Here is a 21261-nt window from a genome sequence, read left to right as displayed (position 1 = left end):
CAAGGAAGTGTAGCAACCCACACTTGGTTTTTCCTGAGAGAGGGTGCAAAAAAGTAACATCCAAATTCAAACACTGGAGTAATGTGTAGCTTGGCTTGAGGCTGAGTCCCCAGGAGTGGAGTAAGACTGAATCAAACCTACATTAAACAGAAACACATCTAGGTTTTGTTCTTTTAAACTTGTGAACTGTTTCCTTCACAAGAATTTTTCACCCGTGTTATGTGAGAGCTTCCCTGTCGTTTCATGAGCTCTCAGGGATGTGGGGACAGGGAGGCTGGAACTGGGAATGTGTTTGGTTGGAGATGGAGAACAAGAGCCAGGATAGCTGAAGTTGGTGGCAGGACAAACAGGACAGGTGGCTGTGCCCCATGAGCTCCGTGCAGTAGCAAGCTGTGGCTGTGTTTCTCTTGCTCCTTCTTCTGGGCTTGGTGTTTGGCAGAAGAGGCTGCCTTTGCTTTGACTGCTGCTGGATACCTGGAGAGGGAAAGCTGGACTGCTTCTGGCAGCCTTCTTCAGAGGAAGACAGCTGAATTGAAGGCCTGTTAAGCAAGAGATTCTCCTGTCCTGCTCGATTTCTATTTGAATGCCCTGAGCTTTAAATCAGCATGCAGGTACCTCTGACACAAAGCTGTGACAGCACGACTTGATCTGGGCTTTCTAATTGAACTAATGGCTCTCAACTGCCCGCAGGGGCTAAAAATACCACTCGGTGCTTTTCCAAAGTATCCTGTTCCATTTCTCCTAGGTAATGGCATGCACTTAGCTTTGTTGTTCATTTCTTCTTTGCTTCTGTTCTGCTGACATGTATTTTTACACTTTCAAGTCTTTATTCTTCTGGTAACAGCCAAGTGTGCCCAGCACAATTCCAGCCCAGCTTTGGAAGCATTTGTGGTTTTTTTCCTAAGTACATGAAAAACTCAGGGCATATAGAAAGCCTAGGGCTGGGTTTGGCAGTGTGTAACACTGAAAAATGGCCTTTCCTTTGCAGTTGTGTTCAAACTCCTTGAATATGAAGTCACTAGGTGCCTCTTAATATACCCAAGTCCCAAATATGAAATATGGTTCTCTGAACCTCTTCAAGGAAAGAGCAAGACTAAAAAGGTCTCCTGTAGTATGTGCCTTGACAGCACTCTTTTCTCTGTCAAATGCTTTAGCATGGCAATTCCAAAATTTGAATATAAAGCTCTGGTATTTTAGCTTAAAATTAAATCAAGATCCTTGTGTGGAAGATGTACCTGAAGTAAAAGGTTTCCCAACAGGTTATGAGTAACCAGTGGCTGCAGTTCTCACTCAGAGTCAACAGCAAACCACCTGAAAATCTCCTTTGTTGGAGTGCTCTCCAAACAAAATGTGGTGGATGCTTCTTTCCCCTATTGTTTATGCTTAGTATTTAAAGTCCCACACAGGAAAATGCTGTAAAAAGTGAAGTATTTAATATTTTGAAGGGATACACATCATAAGATCATAGTGAGCAATCCTGTTGGAGAATTCTGTATGGTCATATCTATTTTATTTTATCACAATAGAAAAAGGAAGGTAGCAGCCTTAAATGTAACACGTTTCCCTCAAATTCCAAGCCCAGCTGAGATCAGATATTTGGTTGATCCAAGCCATAGTCCCATGGATTTCAATAGAACTATGCTAGTTTGCTGTGATCCAAAGTTTGTATTTTTGTAATATTTAGAGTAATTGTTCTTCATTGTTACAAACTGTTTCATAAAATCACTCTTCTAAAAACCTGTAAAAAACCCCACCAACCAACCAAAAAAAAAAAAAACCACCTGCAAAATTAGGTGCTTTTGTAGGGTTGCTCATTTCTGAAAGCACATTAAACCTGAAAGCATGCTTGCTTTTCAGCTGTCTTTCAAGAGTGATTTACAGCCTGGCATTTAATTCCCACAAGAAGAGACTAATGTGGAAGATAAAGACAGCACAAAGAATGGCACATAATAGTATAGCAACTGCTCAGGCACTAAACTCACCACCTACCATATGTAATTAAGAGTATATAATAGGTACTGAAAACATAATCCAAGATTAATTTCTGACGTAGCTCTATACTTACAGTAAACCATATATGAATCACAATATGGTACAAATAGCTAGCTCTTGTTTGTTGGTTTGCATTCTTACCATAAAATGTAACTTCATTTGTAAAACCTCTATCCCAAAGGCAATTCCTAGAGTGTCACCAAGGCCTAACTTACAGAATCTGTAGGTGGAAAGTAGTTTTTAAAGCTAACAAGGAAAATGAAAATTAAAAAATCTCAATGACCCAAATGTTGAGGTACTAGGAAGTCTTATAATTAATTCTTTAAGCTGGAACTCAAGGGAAATTGCTTAAGAGTTGTCTTTGCTACTTGCCTTTACACTGAGAGTGGTTTAAAATGTGAAGAGTAGGAAGAAACCTGGGAATGCAGTGATCTGTTTGATATAGCACAAACACAATTTAACACAACAAGGAGCAGGGGGTCTTTTGAGTAGGGTGGTTCTGAGTGTTATAGAGAATTAAGGGCTTTCAATAGGCCATGTGAGATGCTGAGTAACCCCTCTTGGCTCAAGGGATGACAGATACACTCTCATGCTATTTTAAAATATTTATTCTTCCTGGATTGTGAGCCTTTTTTAAGTGTAGTGTTTTAGATGTGACCTTCCAAAACATTCTATGAAAGGTTATTCTCTGTGTAATCAGAAGCTCATGTTCCTTCTGTATTTTTCTTTAAATAACCTTAAAGTGGAACTTGGCATGTGAAGCAAGACTGTTGGTTTTGCTCCTCCTTCTTGCTTCTTCATCTTGTTTAGGGATTGTGAAGATATGGGAAATCCTCTTCAAAAGGTGTGAGTAGAAGCTGCCTTACCCTCCCCTTTTGGATGCAGGGGTTGGGAAAAGGAGCAGAGATTTTCAGGCTGACACCTCTCTGCACAGAGGAGGCTGGCTGGAGAGGTGTGCCTGTGTAAAGGTCAGAGAAATACATTTTTGATAGGAGGTTTGTGTCTACTTTCCTGGTGTGATGAAAAGGATTTACGTTCAAGGTCTTTAGCTGTGCATATTTTTTGTTTGTTTAGGAATATTTTGCCAAAAACAGTCTCAGCTTTGCTTTTGAGCTGAAGTACCAATGTCAGAAAGCGCCTCACAAATTTCTAAGCCTTGCTGTTGTATTACTTCAATATCTCAACTTTGCTTTTTTTATGCATTTCTCAATTTTGAAGCAGCAGGACTGTCAGAAAGCACAGCTTCTTTTAAAGATGGTTATGGAGGAACACTATCAGCTCAGAAACAAACTGCCAGGAGGGTGCCTTGTAGATCTTTGTTTAGGTCACACAGTGAACAGTTTTAAATATTTCTTACTTCTCCTTTGTGAATGAATTTTATAGTTTGATGAAGAGGAAAATCAACATCATTAGGATCTAGATACCTCTTTCTGTGCTGATTTTAAGTTAGGTGATTTTATACTGAGCTCTTAAGAATGTGGATTTTTCTGTACATTAAGAGAAAGAGTTTATTCTTGAAAAGCAGGACAGGTGGTTAACCAAGCCACCAGTATTATATACGATATCCAGGCATATCATATTTAACTAGTCTGGCTGCTCTGTTCTGAATTTCCCTCAGGAAAGTTTGATATGCTTCATCCAAGCAACCCAAAGCATGGAAGTTCTGCAGAACCATTTTTTTTTTTTTTTTAAATGCACAACTTTATTCTGGTAACACAAATTTAGTCTGAGTACAGATTGCCCTTTTGTTCATGGATAATTCTTCCAAGAAAGTATGTTGTATTTTTATCTACTGGGAAGGTACTTGTGTTGATGATGACCCTGTACCTGCAAGATGTCTCTGAGCTTGTGCAATATGACAGGCTGTTGTGAGACTCATGTAATATTGGTTCAATCTGTCTCTGCTCTTCATGAAAAATGGATTTTATATGTTTTTAGTAGGTGTTAAAAAAATCATGTGTTAGGGTTTTTTTTTAAAAACCTGAATATGATGCTCTTCACAAATGGGATAATTCAGTCATTATTTCCTTATTATCTGTGTTCTCTTTTTTTGTTCTGCATTGTCCTATTTTTTTGTGGGTTCTGTAAACATGCCATATTTGTCTGTGTGTGTTCATTGTTTGATGAGCAGTGTCAGTGCATATATACAGGTACATGTATATATCTTCCTGCTCTCAGGGCCATGTCCTGCATCTGATATGCTCATTTATCTCTGCTTAATGAGCATTGCATATTTATGCTATTTCAAGCATGGTGTGTTGTCCCTGTGGAGGCTGTTTTGAATTGGAGGAACAGTGTCCTTGCCAAGGACACTGGTTGGCTGTAACTGATGAAGAATTCAGCTGGCTAAATGTACTTTTACCTCTTGGTGCCACTGCGAACAGGACCTTTTCACTCTGTGCTTTTCCTCTCTTGCATTTAGCTTTCCAGTTGCCACTGATGAGACCAAACCCATACATTTCATGCCAATCAATATAATTTAGCTACTTCATTATGATTTAGCTATTATGGCATGAATTCACTGCAGTTCTACGAGTTTAGTTTATTTTTTAATTATGTTTTTTTCACTACATAAAGAAAACAATCCTGAAATAAAATCAGTTTTTCATGGAAGCCCTAATTTGTTTGATCAAACGTTAAAAAAGATTGCAGTGAAATCCATGCCTTTCTGCTGTATATTTTCATTAAAAAGTTATTGACATTTTTCTCTATCTAAGCTATGACATCATTGCTGGATGGAATGGTTTACATTAGCATCATTTGTTGAAGTTCTCCAGTATTCCAGTGTTTAGACTTCTGTTTTTTTTCTAGCTAAACAGATGTACAGGTGACACATCAAATCTTTAGGGCATTTTACCAGATATTTGTTGCTTTCTCTGAGAATTTTGGGCTTTGGAATCCAGTCCAATCAATTAACTAAAACAGATATTGAAATAGCCTTACAATGTTGGTGATAAAAATCATCCATCTCTGTCTTCTTTTATGACAAGGTTTAATGTGGTTTCATGACTTGCTAATTTTTGCCATCAAATACCCGGCAATATTCAATATTGTGCTTTTTGCCTCATAAATGAGGCAAAATGGAAGTGAGTCTCTGTTTATATTAGACATACTGACATTTTAGCTCTCTAATAGAGCAGTTCCTTGGGATGTTGTGGTGTTTGGAGGAAGCTCACAACAATTCTTTAAGCAAGACTGGTGTCCTTGACTGCAACTATCTCCCTGTCTGCTTTTTTTAGGGGCTTAGAACCTTATAATCGTAACTTATGTTGTTTCTTCCTAAGCTTACTAAAGTTACTGTTCCCACTGACTTCAAACTTTGGATCCTGCCCTTCTTTATCCATATAATAGTGTATTATAATATATTTTTGCTCTGGATGATTTTGTGACCTGAAATGTATCCTTGACTTATGTTTCCATGGTAAACAACAAGACTGAAATGTAATGATTTATGTAATTTAAGACCTTTCTTTTCCTCTTTTGAAATGTTTAAAATATGTGTGTCTTTTAGTGTTTCATGAATCATCAGACCTTTCTAAATGTGCTTTTTATGAATTGTGTATAAAAGAAAGGATCTGAAGATATATTTTTCAGCTTATGCCATTTCCATTTCTGCTGTTTTACTAACCCATTATTTAGCTTCTCAGTAGATTTAATGAGGAATTATTTGAAGCATTCACAGAAACCATTTGAGAAACAACATAAGCACATCATGATATAGGTAGTATGAAAAAGCCTACAGAGCTGATAAGAAACCTCTTAATGTTCTGAGCCTGTAACTGGAGAAAAATGCATTTCACTAATTTTGTTAATGATGAGGTATCGTTTCTTTTTTAAAAGCTATTCTTAATATGAGCTACAGGAAAAGCCAAGGCTAGGATGTGTCTTTATCACTGTATTTTGAGCTAGCAGGCACATTACCACTGAAACACGTGGACTGATGGGGGAACAGCTAGATTTGGCATAATTCATGTCTAAAAAGAAAATACAGGTGAAGTCAGGCAGAATAAGGGAATTAAGGGTAAAAACACTCCATACAGGGTAGCTGCTGTATAGATGGAAGAACTCACTAGGACATAGCCAAGGAACCTGACGTGTTCTGGAAGGCCCCTGAATGAGTGACCTACTAAACCACGGCTGTCTGTGCCGTGTGCCAGGCAGTGTGTGAAGCTGTCAGTGATGCTCCATGAGTCTGTCTGTGGAAATTGCTAGGATAGACAGCATTTCCCTGAATGCCATGAGAAAACAGCAGTTAAACTCCCTACCTGCTCTTACTCTCGAGAAGCATTTAACAGCAGGCCCTCTGCTAGGTTAACTCTGCTTGACTTTATCCTAAAGTGCTCAGAGGACGAGGAGCAGAAGGAAGGCCTGTGTCAGGAGCTTGACTGTAGAAACAGTGGAACATTCCTGAGCCTGCTTTGCAAGACAAAGAAGCTGGGCATGGGGAGATGACAGGAGATGAGGATTTTAGATGTATCCTACTGGTGGTCTACTGCATCTTAGGACTGCATCTTAGGTTAATGGGAGTTCAGCAGCATGCTCGCATCTCTTATTCTTCAAACAGTTTTTAAGAAAGCTAAGAAATAAGTAGTGGAAGAATTAATTGTTGTTGTAACTTCTCCAATCAAAAGTAATCTAAGCTATTAAGTTTCCTGAATAGCAAGCTTAAAGTGTGAGTTACCTGTGTACTTGCACTCTCAACACAGGAATTTCATAGTAGATAACCTTTACCATGAAGAAAGCTGAAAATGATACTTGGTTGACACATTTCTCTATCTCCAATCAGCGACCCATTATTCAGTTTAATGGAACTGAGGTAAAATTCAGACAGTGGGGAGTTGCAGATAATGTGGGTGCTGGAAAATACGCAGGAGCTAAGCAGCACCTGGTGAACTTTATTCAGCTGTGCCAGGATGGGGCTGGCTCTCATGGACTGGTAGAATGGCTCTGCACAAGGGCCAGTCCTCCTACACCGCTCCTGTTGCTCACAGGCCAGGACAAGCTGAGTCAATCCTGCCCTGAGCAAGCTGGGGCTGATTAGATGGAACTCCAGATGGAACCCCAGTGGCTGCTCCACTGCAGCCCTCTCCTTCCAGGGCAGCCTGCAGAAACATGGAGCTGTGTCCAGTGTTCAGCTGACAGACCAGTCTGCTGGGGCTGTGTGTAGGGCAGAGGTAACTGTGTCATTTACAGACTAAAATGACCCTGGAAGCAGGAGAAGGGAGACACTCTTCTAATCTTTGACCTGTGCCATTGTTCGTGGCTTTCTCTGGAGGTAAGTCACATCTATCCTCTCACCAGCTGTTCTTTGTGGTAACTATTACCTCTTAAAGTTCCTCTTCGCCTCGAAGAAGGTCAAAGTTTTCTTGTCATTCATTAGAAAAATGAGGATAAATTATAAGTGAAACCAGCTGTCAAATAATTGTATAAACTTATGTCTTTGTCACTCCTGTATATAAACAGTTTGGGGACTTTTCTCATCCTGTCAGATTGCAGCTTGAAAGCATCTCTACAAATCTCGGCAAGGAGGGCAAGCATCTTAGAACCCTCTGCCCTATTCTTCTTGACATCTCACATTTGTCTTTTGGTTTGGAAATTTTCCTTGTTCCTCACCTTTGAGCAGAGAGGATTGATTTATTTTCTTTGTAAGTCTTGGTCTGTGATGTGACACATTTTTACATCTGCACAACTAGAAGGCTACTGATCTGTTCTTTGCCCAGTACTTTCAACTCATGCTATTGACCCTTCATTCTTTCCCATTAAATTGACATTGCAGGGATGAAAACAGTTCATGACCATTTTAGTGGAGACAGCTGCTCTTTTCAACTAAATTGTTGATAACAGTTTCATAGACACATTATCAAATTCCTCAGACTTGGTGGAGCAAGTTCAATTGACATTGGGTAGCGTAACTCAAAGTCAGATAGCCTGAAAACTTTTACCTAGGAAAGAAGGAATTTCTGTTGGCCTGAAGTGATCAATGGGATGCTAGGAAAGGTTTGTTTCAACAGACTTAAAAAGCCTCAATCTCCCATTTGGTCATAAACATTTATTGACAGATTTTCATTTATCAAGAAGAGATTTTCCCAATGTTTTCATATCAGAAATGCAGAATATGTAACAGTACCTGCTGATTGGTTTGCTGTTTGGCTCTCAATTTTACCCTTTCAGATATAAGGAAAATAAATTCATTGATAACTAAACTAAATGCAGTTAAAAGTCTATTATGCTTAACTTGGGATTCTGAGTAGTCTTGTTGTTTGAGAGCACTATGTAGAGATTAGGAATTTACTGAGAGTCAAAATGTGCTGAAATAGCCATTGCAGTGTGCTGGGTCCTGAGCAGGTGGGACTGGAAATGCTTGCATGTAGATTTTTCACTGAGGACATTGCTGATGTCAACAGAAGGCAAATCCATCTCAGACACAAATAACCCAGTAAAGCAGACCTGTTGGTCAGAGTCACCCAATTCACAGACTGGAGGGCAGAGCACATCTTGTGACACCAGGAAAACCTGTTGTTTTTGTGACTGAGCCAAAGGGAACCACAGGAAAAATGCTTTCTTTTTGGTGAGATTTTCTCTCAGCAGATAATTTATACCAGCACATTCAGTGCTCATGTGAGCAGATGTAGTTTCTCTGAGCCTGGTTGCTTTTTTTTTTTTTTTTTTTTTTTTTTTTTAATGCTCTTACATCAGGAGCTGATTAGCCTGATTAGGACCAGGCATTAGCTTCCAAAGGAAAATCAGCAGTGGCTAATCTGTGAGAGAGGAAATCTCTGAGCCCTTTACATCATCATTGTGCAAGTGGCTAAAATGTCAGGAATTGAAAAATCGAAATAGGACTAACATATAGGAAAAGTCAAACCTCAAATTTCCAGTAGAGCCAGTAGTGTTGTTAGATAGTATCACAATGCTGTGCAGGCACAAGTCCTGCTGAATTCAGTGAAAAGTGACATGTGAATTTCTGTGTACAATAGCTCCTCTTTGCCATCTGTGGTTGAAATGAGCAGTAAAATTGATTTCTTTGTTACAGATTCATGGAATTGTAAAAGGACTTGAGATCAGCCAGCTCATCCCCTGCCTCAAAGTGGTTTATTTCTTAACAGCAAGTGAAAATTATGGAGAAATAAGATAGTCTGTATTTAATAACTTTATTGAATGATTTTCTTGGTAGTATCAGAAGACACACCAAAAAGTGCAATCTGTGCCCCAAGTACCTTTTACATAAATGACAGATTGTCCTTTCGCTCTGTAGCTTGACTGACAGGGCCTGATATTTGTAAAGTACAGGTAACAGGCTTCTTTCAATGTGATTTTAAAATTTATTTTTACTTTTTTTAGTAAAAAAGAGCATGTCTTTCTTACCTTGTCTTTCTAGCATGTGGCATTAGAATTAGTAAAGACTTTTATGAGACTTTTAACCTTCAGCAGAGTATTTCAGAAAGAAACAAACATAGTTAATAGAGGCAGGAGCTCCTTAGTGGAAAGAAGTCATTTTATGACTGTCATGACATTAGAGAAGGGTGTTATAAATCCTCCAAAATACTTAAAAGGATTAAATATAGAAGGAATAAAGTTAGTTCTCGCACAGCTACTTGGACATAAGTAGATAAGAAGCTCCTTTGAATTTGAAATGTGTCTATGTAAGCCATATGCATTCTGCTTAGCTCTTTCCTAGCATAATCCTCAGAAACTTCACTCCTGGAGGATGTAGGACGATTCAGCATCTTAAGATATGTGGATCACTAGATCTGGTCCTGATGTGAACATGAGCCAGATTGCATGAGCTTTGCTGACACCAGCTAGAATAGTGTTTCACACAAAGTCAAGGGAGTGCTCACACCAAAATAGTTATTACCCAGTTTGCATAATCCTCCCAGAACCTGGCTCACTATTCAAGCATTCTGTCAAATGTAGCAGATCAAGATGCATCATAAAATATTTGCACCATGTTTGAGATATTAGAATAGGATCTTAAATCAGGCATTTATGTTGTTCTGGAAAAGCCTGTCAGAACAATTTCTTCTGTATTAGTGAAACCTATCTGCACCTTTTCATCACACAGCATTCTGTTCTGTATTTCTTTCCTCACTGACAACCTTGTATAACCTGTCAGGGATGACTTTACTTTGGACTTCTGCAAACTATTTTGTTTAGAATAAAGCTTTAATTTTTTTTTCTTTTTTTTTTTGCTATAATTTTCTGTCTGCAGTTAGCCTGATCTGTCTGTTCCTCAGACACCTCTTATTTTAGTTGAGCTTCATGCTGAAATGACAGACCCTTCTATTCATGACTTAAATACATTGCCAAGTCTTGCAGTCCTCTGCTAAAAGATGCAGTGAGGACTATAGTGACAATCCTGGTAAATGAGAGTGGCAGAGTATTCTTTCTAATTCCATTTCTGCTTCCAGACACAATGGTGCTGGCACAAACTCTGCATGTATTTTCCTAACCCATGTAGTAGAAAATAGGTCCAAGCCCTTCTCCTCTTTGCTGAACAGGAAGAAAACTGCTTTGGGTACAGTTGCTTCTTACCCACTGGAGGTCAGCACAGATCTTCACAGGAGCTAGGGAGCCCTGTGGGCTGGTAGGGAAGGGAAATGTTGTAATAGTGGATATGATGCTCAGTGTGCTGTGAAGGTGTGGTGCTCTGCAGTACCTGATGTCATCTCAACGCTCTTGACAGCAAATTACTTGCATGTTCTTCCATTGATTTAGACAAGGAATAGAAGGGGGTTTTGAAACACATCTATATTGTAAAGAGAAATAATTATTGGCATTGAGCTTTAAGTAGCAACCAACTGAAAAAAAAATCCAATTCTTTCTAAGTACATGGAGCTCCCTTGTCTTGTTTTTAAGGTTTAGGGGAAAATAACCCCATTCCATCAGACAGGTTGAGAATCAGGGTGAAGCAGTCAGGAAGGATGATAGATCTGCAAATCCTACTGGAGACAAAAAGTAATCTCCAGTAGTTTTTTTGTAGGGTCAGAATTTCAGTCATAGATTCTCATGTTTGAAAAGATTGATGACTCTGTTGTGTGACAATCTGAATCACACAGACAGTGGAATGAAAGGCAGAATGCTGCAGGGAAAATGAGCAAATCTTGAGATCTGTAAATCTCAGTAAACACTACTGACTTAGAAAGCAAAGTTGTCTTGTTGAGCTACTTTCATGAAGCCCCACAAGTATTATCCAGTCTAAAGCTATCTTCACATTTTGAATGTCACATGAAAACACATCAATGAAAGGTTATTTGGCTTTATTGTTATTTAATAAATGAAGAATGAAATTAATGATTACACAGCTTTCCCAGTGATTAATGTGGAAAGTTCTTTGATAGGGAATTGATAAAATAATTGGGACAAAACAATGAAACTGACTGTATCAAATTCTCCATTTTTCCTACAAAAAGCCCCAATCTCACCAGCATTGTTCAGAAATTGAAAAGACCTTCTTACAACTCTTTCTTGTATGTTGTAAAGAGATGACAAGCTTGTTTTTATATCGATAGAAGTTCTTTGGATAAATTTTGAGTAGCTTTATTGACACTTTTCATATTAGATGTGAGCAAAACAACTTCATGATGAGCAGAAGAATGAGAAGTACAAGGTTTAAACCCAAATGCTGAATACAGCCCGTTACTGCTGTCTGTTTAAACAAAAAATTTGTCAGTGCTAAGGAAAAACAAACAAAAATGTTTCCAGTGCTTCTTCTGAAAAGCAGAAGAAGGCAACAGCCAATGTCACTGCTATCAGAAAAAAGGTGTTTGTGTCAGATAAGGCACCAAGAGCACATTCCTCACTAAATCTCCTCCTGAGATGCGTAGCCTGTGTACTGCCGTTACTAACCCCTTGCTCTGTAATCTCTCTGTATATATGTCTAATTTATCAGTTTCTTGTAGATTGTCAGCAGCCTGCTGCCTCCATACCGCCACACGGCTCACAACTAGCCAGGGGGCCAGATTGCCAGACTGTCAGGTAAACTCCACTAACTCTCCTCTCTTTGCACATAGCTGCATGCACGCCTGCCACCCCCTCCTCCTCCTCAGACAAAAGCTCTCCACTTTTTCTCTAACAGCAAACTTTTAACAGCTTGAGGAGCAGTGCTAATTTCTGCAGTGACAGTACCAACATGAGTCACAACATTCATACACTGCTTCCCTGTAAAAATATGGAAAAAATCCAAAGCTGGATCTTGCAGCCATCATTTGATATATTTATGCAGTTTCTCAATGATGCCAAAACAGTAATGACTTTATTTTGTTGCTAGAAAAGTTTACTTAAATGGGGGACTTTAATTTCAGGGGTATGTGTAGACTTCCCTTTTGTAAGATGGCATTTTAAAGGCATTTGTGAGATTTTAGCAGACACTTCTAAGTTCTCCCTGCCTTGGAAACTCAGACCCAAGACAATGGATTTTTAATCTTGTTTTTCAAAGTAAACTCCTGATGCCCTTGCTCATAGGTGGTGCAAAGGGCACATCACTCTTCTGGGATGGCTGAGTTAATCAAGGCGCAACCCCAAACCTACGTAAAGCAAGAAGACATTACAATAATTTTATCTGTTCATGGTACATTCTGTGCAAATATTCACTTATGTCTATGTTCTCATTTGAAATAAGTTACATTATTTTTAGGCCTTTGCCTGAACTGTACTGACCAAGTTAGTGCCTCTCTTTTATTGCCTGCAAAGTGGAAGTACTACTGTCTTCTTTACTATGTAAGAGCAATATGAAAATTTTATTGAGAAGTTGGTGTAAACTCATTATAACTGGAAAGTATCATTTACTGATTTGCAGTTTGGAGTTCTAGAGCTCACTGAAAAAAATTACAAGTTACATTTAAAATCCTTAATACACCACTAAAGTGATGCTGCTGCATTTTCGATGTTAGAGCAGTTAGAGATGAGGAATAGATGCTTTGAAAACATGGAAGGTTAATGTCAACAGGTCTTATTTTAACCCTATTTAATTAAATTAAAGGCTGTTCTGTTCCTTCCAGAGCTACTCTCCTAGTGGAGAATATGCCCAACTACCATCCCTCTTTAAATGCTAACCAATAATTGCTTCTGTAATTTTAAACCATCTTCTGAGAATGGAAAGCCTACCTGATTTGCTGCTGGTGTACATTTATCTGCAGACATTACCTTCTTCTGATAATTTAAAATATGGTTAGTGTTTCAAAAACTTCAGGTCAGTCATCCTACAAACAACACACCCCTTACACACTCAGCTGAAAAATTGACTTTCAGATGTCTACTGTTTTTTACCACTAGATTTGTACTCATCTGGTGAGAGTGAAGTCAAAACAACACTGACTTTGATATATTCACACTGCTGCCTTGCTTACCTCAGCCACATTACCTGCCCAGCTCTGTAAAGCAGTGAAGCATAACAATAGATTTAATGCAAGTCAGCACGATCACATAAGTTGTTGAGTTGTTTAAATAAAGTAATTGGACTCTGGAGTAAAATTTGAGGGCATTTAAGGACCAGTTAGACTTACTGAGGTTTGGATTTTCTAAATGCAGCAGAGAAGGAAGCCAGGAGCTTGTCCAACCTTTCCTTGTCCTCTGACAGTCCCTACTGGGATGGTACATAAGATTTGTGTCACAGGGTGATGCCAATTGAGGCAAATGAAAGCTCTCTCCAGCCCTGAAGTCACCCATTTTAAGAGAGAGCTGGGCTCATTTTTTAAAGTCTCCAACACAGTTCTTGCAGTAATGTGACCTCTCAGAGCCATTTCACTCCAGATTAAACAAGAGGTGGTTAAGGCTTGTGCTTCACACAGATGTTTTCCACATCCTGCAATGTCTAATAGTGTTCAAATCAGTTAATATACCTAACCAGGTGAATATACACAGGTAGATTCACAGAGAGCTCTCCCTCATTCATTATCCATACTATGGTTTTAAGTGGGATTTGTATAACTCTGGCATTTTGCGTAATTGTGATTCCAGTGCAGAGGCTTTGGTAAATTTCACTAGATAAAACATGCAGTTTCAAGCCAAATGAGACCCCAGGGCACATCTAGACCATTTATTTTATCTTTACTTTTTTTTTGTTTTTCCTTGAATCTGCATGTTTCAACTGAAACTTGGTTAGAGAACTTTTGGAGAACTTTCCTTAAGTTCCTTAAGTGATTTTTTTTTTTTAAGTAAACTGATGCAACAATGCACAAAAGTCTCACTCTGCCTTCCACACATTACCTCAGTTTCTAGATCTAGGGATATGGGGCAAGAAACAAAATCCAAGCCTGCCCTGAAAATGACTGGATGCTGTTCCCCCTTCCCAGCATCTGTAGCTACCTGTCTTATGGACAATATTGGACAAGGATAAAATATTACAAAGAGCATGTCCATGTTTGGATTGTGTTCAGGTTTCTCTTGAATGAAGTGAAAACCTCATTTTCATTATCAGAGCCCAGAACTCTAGTCCTAAATTATCTATTAATAAAAAAACCCCACAACTCTCCAGTACCTCAAATTAAATTAATATTGCCTTTTAATATGAAATAATGTTTTTATTTATATAAAGTACGAAATATATTTTAAAAAAGGCAAAATATGCAGCTTAACACATGCAAAATTTTTGCATTCTGAAAATATCATTGGTCTGTTTATATTTTCCTTTGCTGATTTGTTACAGTTACAATCAATGCCAGACAATGTTGCATGAGAATGACATCTCTAAGCTAGAACAGAGTACTTGCAAACACTGAAGGGCTTTGCACATTATTTTCCAGTTAATTTTGGAAATACATAATTAGCTTTTTGAGAGCCAGGGAAAAAATAAAAGAGCTGCATAAAGCCAGACAATAATACTAACACAAAAAAATTGCACAGACTTTATTCATCAATTGAATGAATACATCCCCAAATGATACTGGCAGTTGAAGAGATGTTCACAAAAAGTCTGTAAAACCCAAATGTTTTAAAAACTACACATATCCCATTGGGTGAATATAACAATCTTCTTCCTTATTCTCTGTTTATAGCCAAAAACTCGAGTTCTTCCATGTCTCTCTCTTGCTTTGTGTTGTTAATCTGCCCTGCCTTCCTCTGCTGTCTGTGACTGTCAATGTGTCTGATAGCTCATCTCCAGGACCTGCTGCCACCAGTACCTCTGCTGCCATAAAAAGCACATTGAATGCCACGTGTCACTTGCTGATTCTGATGTATTTTTAGTTTATGTACTGCTACAGCATTCTGCATTAATTAACTGGATCAATTGTGTTTCTGAAGAGAGGAAGGTATAACAGCAGAGTTTCAGAAAAGGATTTAAATCTATTGGAGATGCAGGTGATGTGGTTATATATGCTGCTACAATGGTGCCTGATGGCCTTGAAATGTTGGTTTTTTTCTCTTCCAAATGCCCCTAATATTTATTATTGGTTGAAAAGGAAATAGCCAGACAAATTTTTCTATTTCTCCTGTGCACAAAGTGTGCTTGTCTTTGAAAGTAAGAAGCAATGCAGAATTACCAGGAAAAGAAAATTAATATAACTCTAAGCACAGTGCTTAGAATTGCTAATCTGAGCCTAGCCTGGGATAGGCTGTAGTACAGTTTTTACAGTCATGGCTGGCTTTACTGAAGGTCATGCAGTAAAGTTATTATGGTTGTTTATATTTGTGTAGAGGAGAATCTTAGGTGTCTCAAAGAGGTTCTCTCAGGCCACTGATGCTGTACATACGTAACTAGTTGTAACTACAGCCATTTCCTCACCAGGCCTCTCCCTCGGAGCATGAGCATCTTTCATTGCTTATTTTTAAAGTTAGGAAGTAAGCCCCAAAAGACAAACACATCTCTGCTAACGAGCAAGGAATGTGTGCGTTGAGTTTCTGTTCCTCTCTGGCAATTATAGGAGTCCTGTTTGAAAAGAAACAAGGCAGCAAGGGAGAAGAGTAAGCCAGACTTTGTAGGGTTGTGTAATCACCTCCATGTTTATTTCCCCCAAATATGATGTTAAGATTCTAATTCAGTTTTCTATCTCTGGAGGAATTAAGACTAGTGCTTCTCCTAAGCTTATCTTGAAAACTTAGGAGGTGCTGAAGCCAGGAGCTGGCTCTTGATGAGTGGATAAGTTTGAGAGTAAATACAGACCCTGCAGGGTCACTCTGCAGTCACTCCCGATGCAGTCATTAGTGGAGCAGGTAAAGATCTCAATAAGATCTCTCTGTGGATGCTGTATCTGCATGTGGCAGAATATGACAGAAGGAAAGGATGGCTATTTCTTTCCATATAGCCATGGAAAGAAATCCTTCTTCTAAGGGGTCAGAGTCCATAACACTACACACTTTGGGACTGAACTATTAGACAGCTGAGCATAAAACAAAGCTTGAGGGATCCTGAGCTTCTATAACCCCCTCTCACCCCCCATTTTGCAATCAGGAAACTCATCTTCAGGAGCATTAATGAGAAACAGAATCTAACTTAAGACATGAGATTCTATAATAAGCCCCGAGGTGATGTAGCTCCTGCTGAATTGCAATATCTATGTATTTGTGGTCAAAGCCTCCCAGATTTCTCTAATTTGAAAATGTGGACATTGCTATCAAGTTACTTAATGGTGGTGGTGCACACTTCTTTCTTTCTTCAGTCAAACACAATGTCATCTCTTAGTTTCCTTAAGTAAATACTGCATGTGGAAACTAAAGACATTTTCAGTACGGCTGGCATTTCCAGTAGCAGTTTTCCAAACACCTCTGGCATTTCAAATTGATTCATTTCCAGCAATAGGCTAATTGCATTCCTTCAGCCAGTACTCCAATAGTCTGTGCTGCAGAGATAATATGTAAAAGCGCAATTTCTAAAGAAGGAAAACAGAAAAGGCAAATTCTCTTGAAGACAGAGACATAAATGATGGTGCTTTATCACTCATCACACTGTTGAGCTTGGAATAACTTCAACACTGTAGAACATTTGAAGCATCAGGGAAAAAAAACTCCTCCCAGACACATTAAAGAATTGGAGTTTGTGGTATTTTTCTCCTTTTTTTCCCCCTTCTCTTCGCAAATGACATTTTCTTGCATTTTGTTTTCGTATCTTTTTTTTTCTACAGCTCTGCACCAAGAAAGTGCAGAGTGTAGGGTGTGTGTTTGTGTTAGCTGCCCCATTTCTTTGCTGTTACTCCAGCCCCTGTAAGCTGGTTCAGACCTCTCTGTGCTATATGCCAGTGAATGCTGGAAATGCGCTCTAGAGTCTTAACAGGTGAATGCTGTTATCAGACAAACTGTACATGAAAAACAGCCAAATGACAGAAGTATATGACAGAATTAAAAGGATTCAAACAGCACAAAGCCCCAAAGAAAACAAAACGTAAGAAATCCCCACACCTTGGGAATGTAAATTACAAAATATGTCATGGTTGAGGGGCCTGATGAAGAAGGCTACACTGTATTTGTACAAATGAACTAATAAATAGATCAAATTCAGTAAGACATTTTCACAAAGCTATGAAACCTGATTTCCATCCTGGCAGTGTGCTTTATTTCAGTGAATCAGCTGCATATAGAAAATCTTTAATACTCAGGTAAATGTGGCACCTGCATATTGTCCCTCAAATTTGCTCCCCCATTTCACAGACACATTTTTTCTCCACACAGTCTTTGCCATCCCAGCATGCAGACAGCAGTTGTGCACAGGAACTGTGAAGTGGGAGGTCTGGGCCACCTCACAAATGCATCCAGGTGTCACTGACTTGCTGTGCACTGAGAGCTTTCTTTATGTACCATGCACCTGAAGATATGGATTTAGAGATGAGGCTTCACCCCTTTTAAAGTTCATTTCCAGTCCTGTACTATTTACATGCTTGTAAAAATTTGCCTTGTATTTTAAGCACTTTTTCTCTTTTCTTTTTAATTTTCAGTCCTAGTGCTCTTCCAGAAGAGCAGCCACATTCCAGCTCTCAGTGTGCCCCTCTCAACTGTCTCTCTAAGCCTCCTCCTTAGCCCTAATCTTCATATGCAACGTAAGAGAAAATGCAGACAGAGTGGAGCTCATGCAACAAAGGTTGGGGTTGTTCCCAGCAAGCGGGTAGACAATCCTGCCTTGTTGCTGCATTGGCAAGTCTGGATTCATATCCCCTGCTCTGGCAACTGAGGGAAGGTTGAGAAGAAGAACACAAAGCACAGAGCCCAACCTATCAAGAAGACTTTTTGTGGTTCCTCTGATTGTACTCAAACTGTGCTGTCACAACTGAAGTGTAGTGACATTTAACATCTCGACAAAAATGTTCCTCCCAGCTGCTTGGCTTTACCTCTGAAATGATGAGAGACTTAAGCCAATGTTGAAAATATATGTTACAAAACTCCTACCCTCACATCCTCTAAGTTCAGCCATAGGAACCAGTTCAAATTTCCTTTTGTCTTCAAGGGTGTGATATTTATTTCTTACTTTATTTGCACCAGAATTTTGTGTTTATAAAATACAGTCCTTTTTTTTTTTGTGAAAGTTGTATTTAACTAATTTTATTTTTTAAATCTAAGCAGAAATAGCTTCAGTGAAGAATGACTGTGTTAATATTAAAAGAGGCTTGTTGCATTGGCCAGCATATGGCCAATTTTTATTGCACAAAAATGTTGGAAATGGGTTGAATTGGAATGTTAACAATGTATATTTTGCTGCTGCACTGATATTGTTTATGCACTTGTTTTTTTAATTCCTATTACACTAGCTTCTGGTTTTGTTCTAGCTTTTCACTGAAAGATAATTATTAAGCCTAAGAAGGAGATTAAAGGATAATGTACTGATTTGTTTTCAGTTGTTTGCTTGCATTGTAATTATACTTCTTGCATCACGAATTGGTGCTGTTTTTTGGGATTACTTTCTATTTGGTATCTGAGAAAGAAAACCTAAATTAAGTGAAATGCTGTGTGCTATTTAAAAACATTCTTTCCTCCCACTCCCATATCCAGGATCCTAGCTCGAGGCCTTACCGGGAAAGGCTAGCTTGAATGGGGAAGTCGTGTGTGAAGTGTTCTGTGGTGAAAGAACTCACGCAGGTAGGGTTGATGGTGTGGATCAAAGTCAGCAGGACTTTACTGTAGTGCATTTTTTCCTTGCCAAAAATCAACAGACACAGAACCTTAGCTCATGTCAGTTTATGACAAATACTCAGGTGATCAACACTACGCAGACTCTATCGCAACAGTGCACAGTGTTCCTAGTTAAAGATTCTTTCCTGTAAAAGCTGAGTAAGCCTGTTTTTTTCTTAAAAGCACTGAGTTTCAGAACAAAATCAAGGATAGAGGAGTTTATTCTGCACAGTACCTGGCAGCAAGGCAATTGGCTAAGCAGAGGGTTGTGGTTCAGCATCTGTGGATTTCCCGTCTTGTTGTCAGCTAGAGAAACAAGTCTGCAGTGCTGCCTACTTGTTAGTACCTAGCAGGCTTCTTGTTTTGTTAGATGGCCTTAATTTATTTACAGAAGAGAGACTTAGGTATTTCCACGACTTTATTCCTTCTCTGCAGTGCATGTGTGGCTGACAAGTGGGAAATACAGCACAGCCTAAGGTTTGGGGCAGATGGAGGAAAAAGAAGTGCTGCAGGTGTGGCTGGAACAATTCTTTCAAATTCTGCCTGAATCTGAGAAAATGAAGCCAGTTTTTTTAGTAACAGTGCTTACCAAATGTTACAATACAGAAAACATCAGCAGAGGAAAGAATCGGTGACCACTCAGTGTGCCTAACAAATCATTATTACCATAGTACCAAGAACAAAGGTGCTGTAAATAGGAATATTTTATGTCATCAACAACGTCTGTCGTGTAACCTTAGCAAAGCAGCTGAGCTATTGTAACAAAACACTCAGAGATAGAGAAAATACAAACAAATTGATACCCAGTCCTGATCAGATGAGACAGATAACACTGGGCAGTGTTTTGACTTTGGTTTGGTGGGGTTCATGTGAGTCTTCTCATACACCTTTACATTGCTATTCAGTATCATAATTAAATTGCCTGTTGTCTTGTCCTAGAAAGGTCAACTGAAACCTTGTTCAGCTCTACCATGATGTCTGACACTGAGTTTAGCTGCTATTTTGATTTTTTACAAAAAGCCCACAGTATTTTGTCTGAGGCAAATTCAGCTTTCAGAAAGCATCTCCAGATTCCTGACCTTGCCCAACTGGCGTGTGAATATCTGTGTCCAACAAAGACAGCTGCTGTACAGCGTTAATAAGAGAAGGGGTTTGCATAGCACTTTGAATACAGTTACTACTGACTGCACTAGGAATAGTTTTTCCTATTTTCATATCCAAATCAAAGGCATTGTCCTAAACTTCAGTTAAGCAGTAGTTCAGTGAAATACGTTTCCTTTCTATATAGATACAAATTTATTGGGGGAAAAAAGGTATCAAGACAGTTTAGAAATATATGCATGTCCATGTGGATCAAGAGTTATGAAAGAACATTCAGTGGTATAGAAGTTGTAGCCCTGTTTTATAGAAATAAATTTTTTATTCTCTTAAGTTTTAAATTTTTAATTTCTAAGTATTCTATTTACATTTTTTTATATGTAATAAAATGTAATTGTTGGAAATGTGAGAGAACTAAAAACTAACTTCGATGTACAAATGGTTGTAGTTATTGCATTGTAAGTTACAAAACTCTGTAGGTCCCTGGGACTTTTGTCAGTTAACCAGTATAAAATAAATAAAATACATACCTTGAACTTAAGATGAAAATCTCCTCTTTTTTGTATATTGATTGATAACATAAAACTTTGTGAGAGATTTTGTAGGAAATATTTACATGCAGACAAAACCAGAAACAAAAGCCTGAGTTTTTTTAAGGGTTGCAAAATATTACATCTTGCCCACTTAAAATTAGTTTATGTTGTGTTGATATCTATTCAGATTTTTGAAGATTAAGAAGAAATGATACATATATTTGTAATGGTTGAGTATATTTAGAAACACTGCAATGTGTTCTACTCAGTAAGGAAGCAATTCAAATCCCGCTCTGACTTTTGTGTCTGAAGCACAGTTTTTGCTCTCTATGATGGCCTTGAAATTTCTTTGGATTTGAAATAGCCTACTCAAAATAGGATCATTTAGGTCAAAACAGGGGCACTTTGGTTTGGGTTTTATTTTCTGATGTAGTGAAAAATTATTCCTTGTTCAGTGAAATGATCTGCTGGAAATCCAGTTTATAGGAAATGTGTGAGGAAAAGAAGAAAAGGAAAGAAATAGGAAAAAAAGTATAAAGTGAGAAAAAAAAGAAAAAGAAATTGTAAAATGTAATAGTATGGAAAATATATTTTCTATCAGTCA

At 38.4% G+C, this 21261-nt stretch overlaps 1 protein-coding gene across 5 annotated transcripts in view; it reads left to right on the top strand.

Moving 5' to 3' along the window:
* BICD1 (BICD cargo adaptor 1) overlaps positions 1-20673 on the top strand; it is a 160559-nt gene extending 139886 nt beyond the window's left edge. For 2 of the 5 annotated variants that reach the window (XM_063395617.1, XM_063395616.1), the window contains exons 8-9: positions 11895-11970; positions 17859-17994. In XM_063395617.1, the coding sequence (XP_063251687.1) occupies positions 11895-11942 (48 nt within the window). In that variant the 3' untranslated portion in view covers positions 11943-11970; positions 17859-17994. Of the gene's footprint in view, positions 1-11894; positions 11971-17858 lie in introns of all 5 variants that reach the window. The other 3 variants (XM_063395621.1, XM_063395620.1, XM_063395619.1) reach the window with 3 other exon arrangements.
* Positions 20674-21261: the final 588 nt, after the last annotated feature.

This window comes from Prinia subflava, chromosome 4 (genome assembly GCF_021018805.1).
Source record: "Prinia subflava isolate CZ2003 ecotype Zambia chromosome 4, Cam_Psub_1.2, whole genome shotgun sequence".
NCBI classification, from domain to species: domain Eukaryota; kingdom Metazoa; phylum Chordata; class Aves; order Passeriformes; family Cisticolidae; genus Prinia; species Prinia subflava.
The sequence above is the reverse complement of the archived record's forward strand: the minus strand, read 5'-3'. Positions and strand labels throughout refer to the sequence as shown.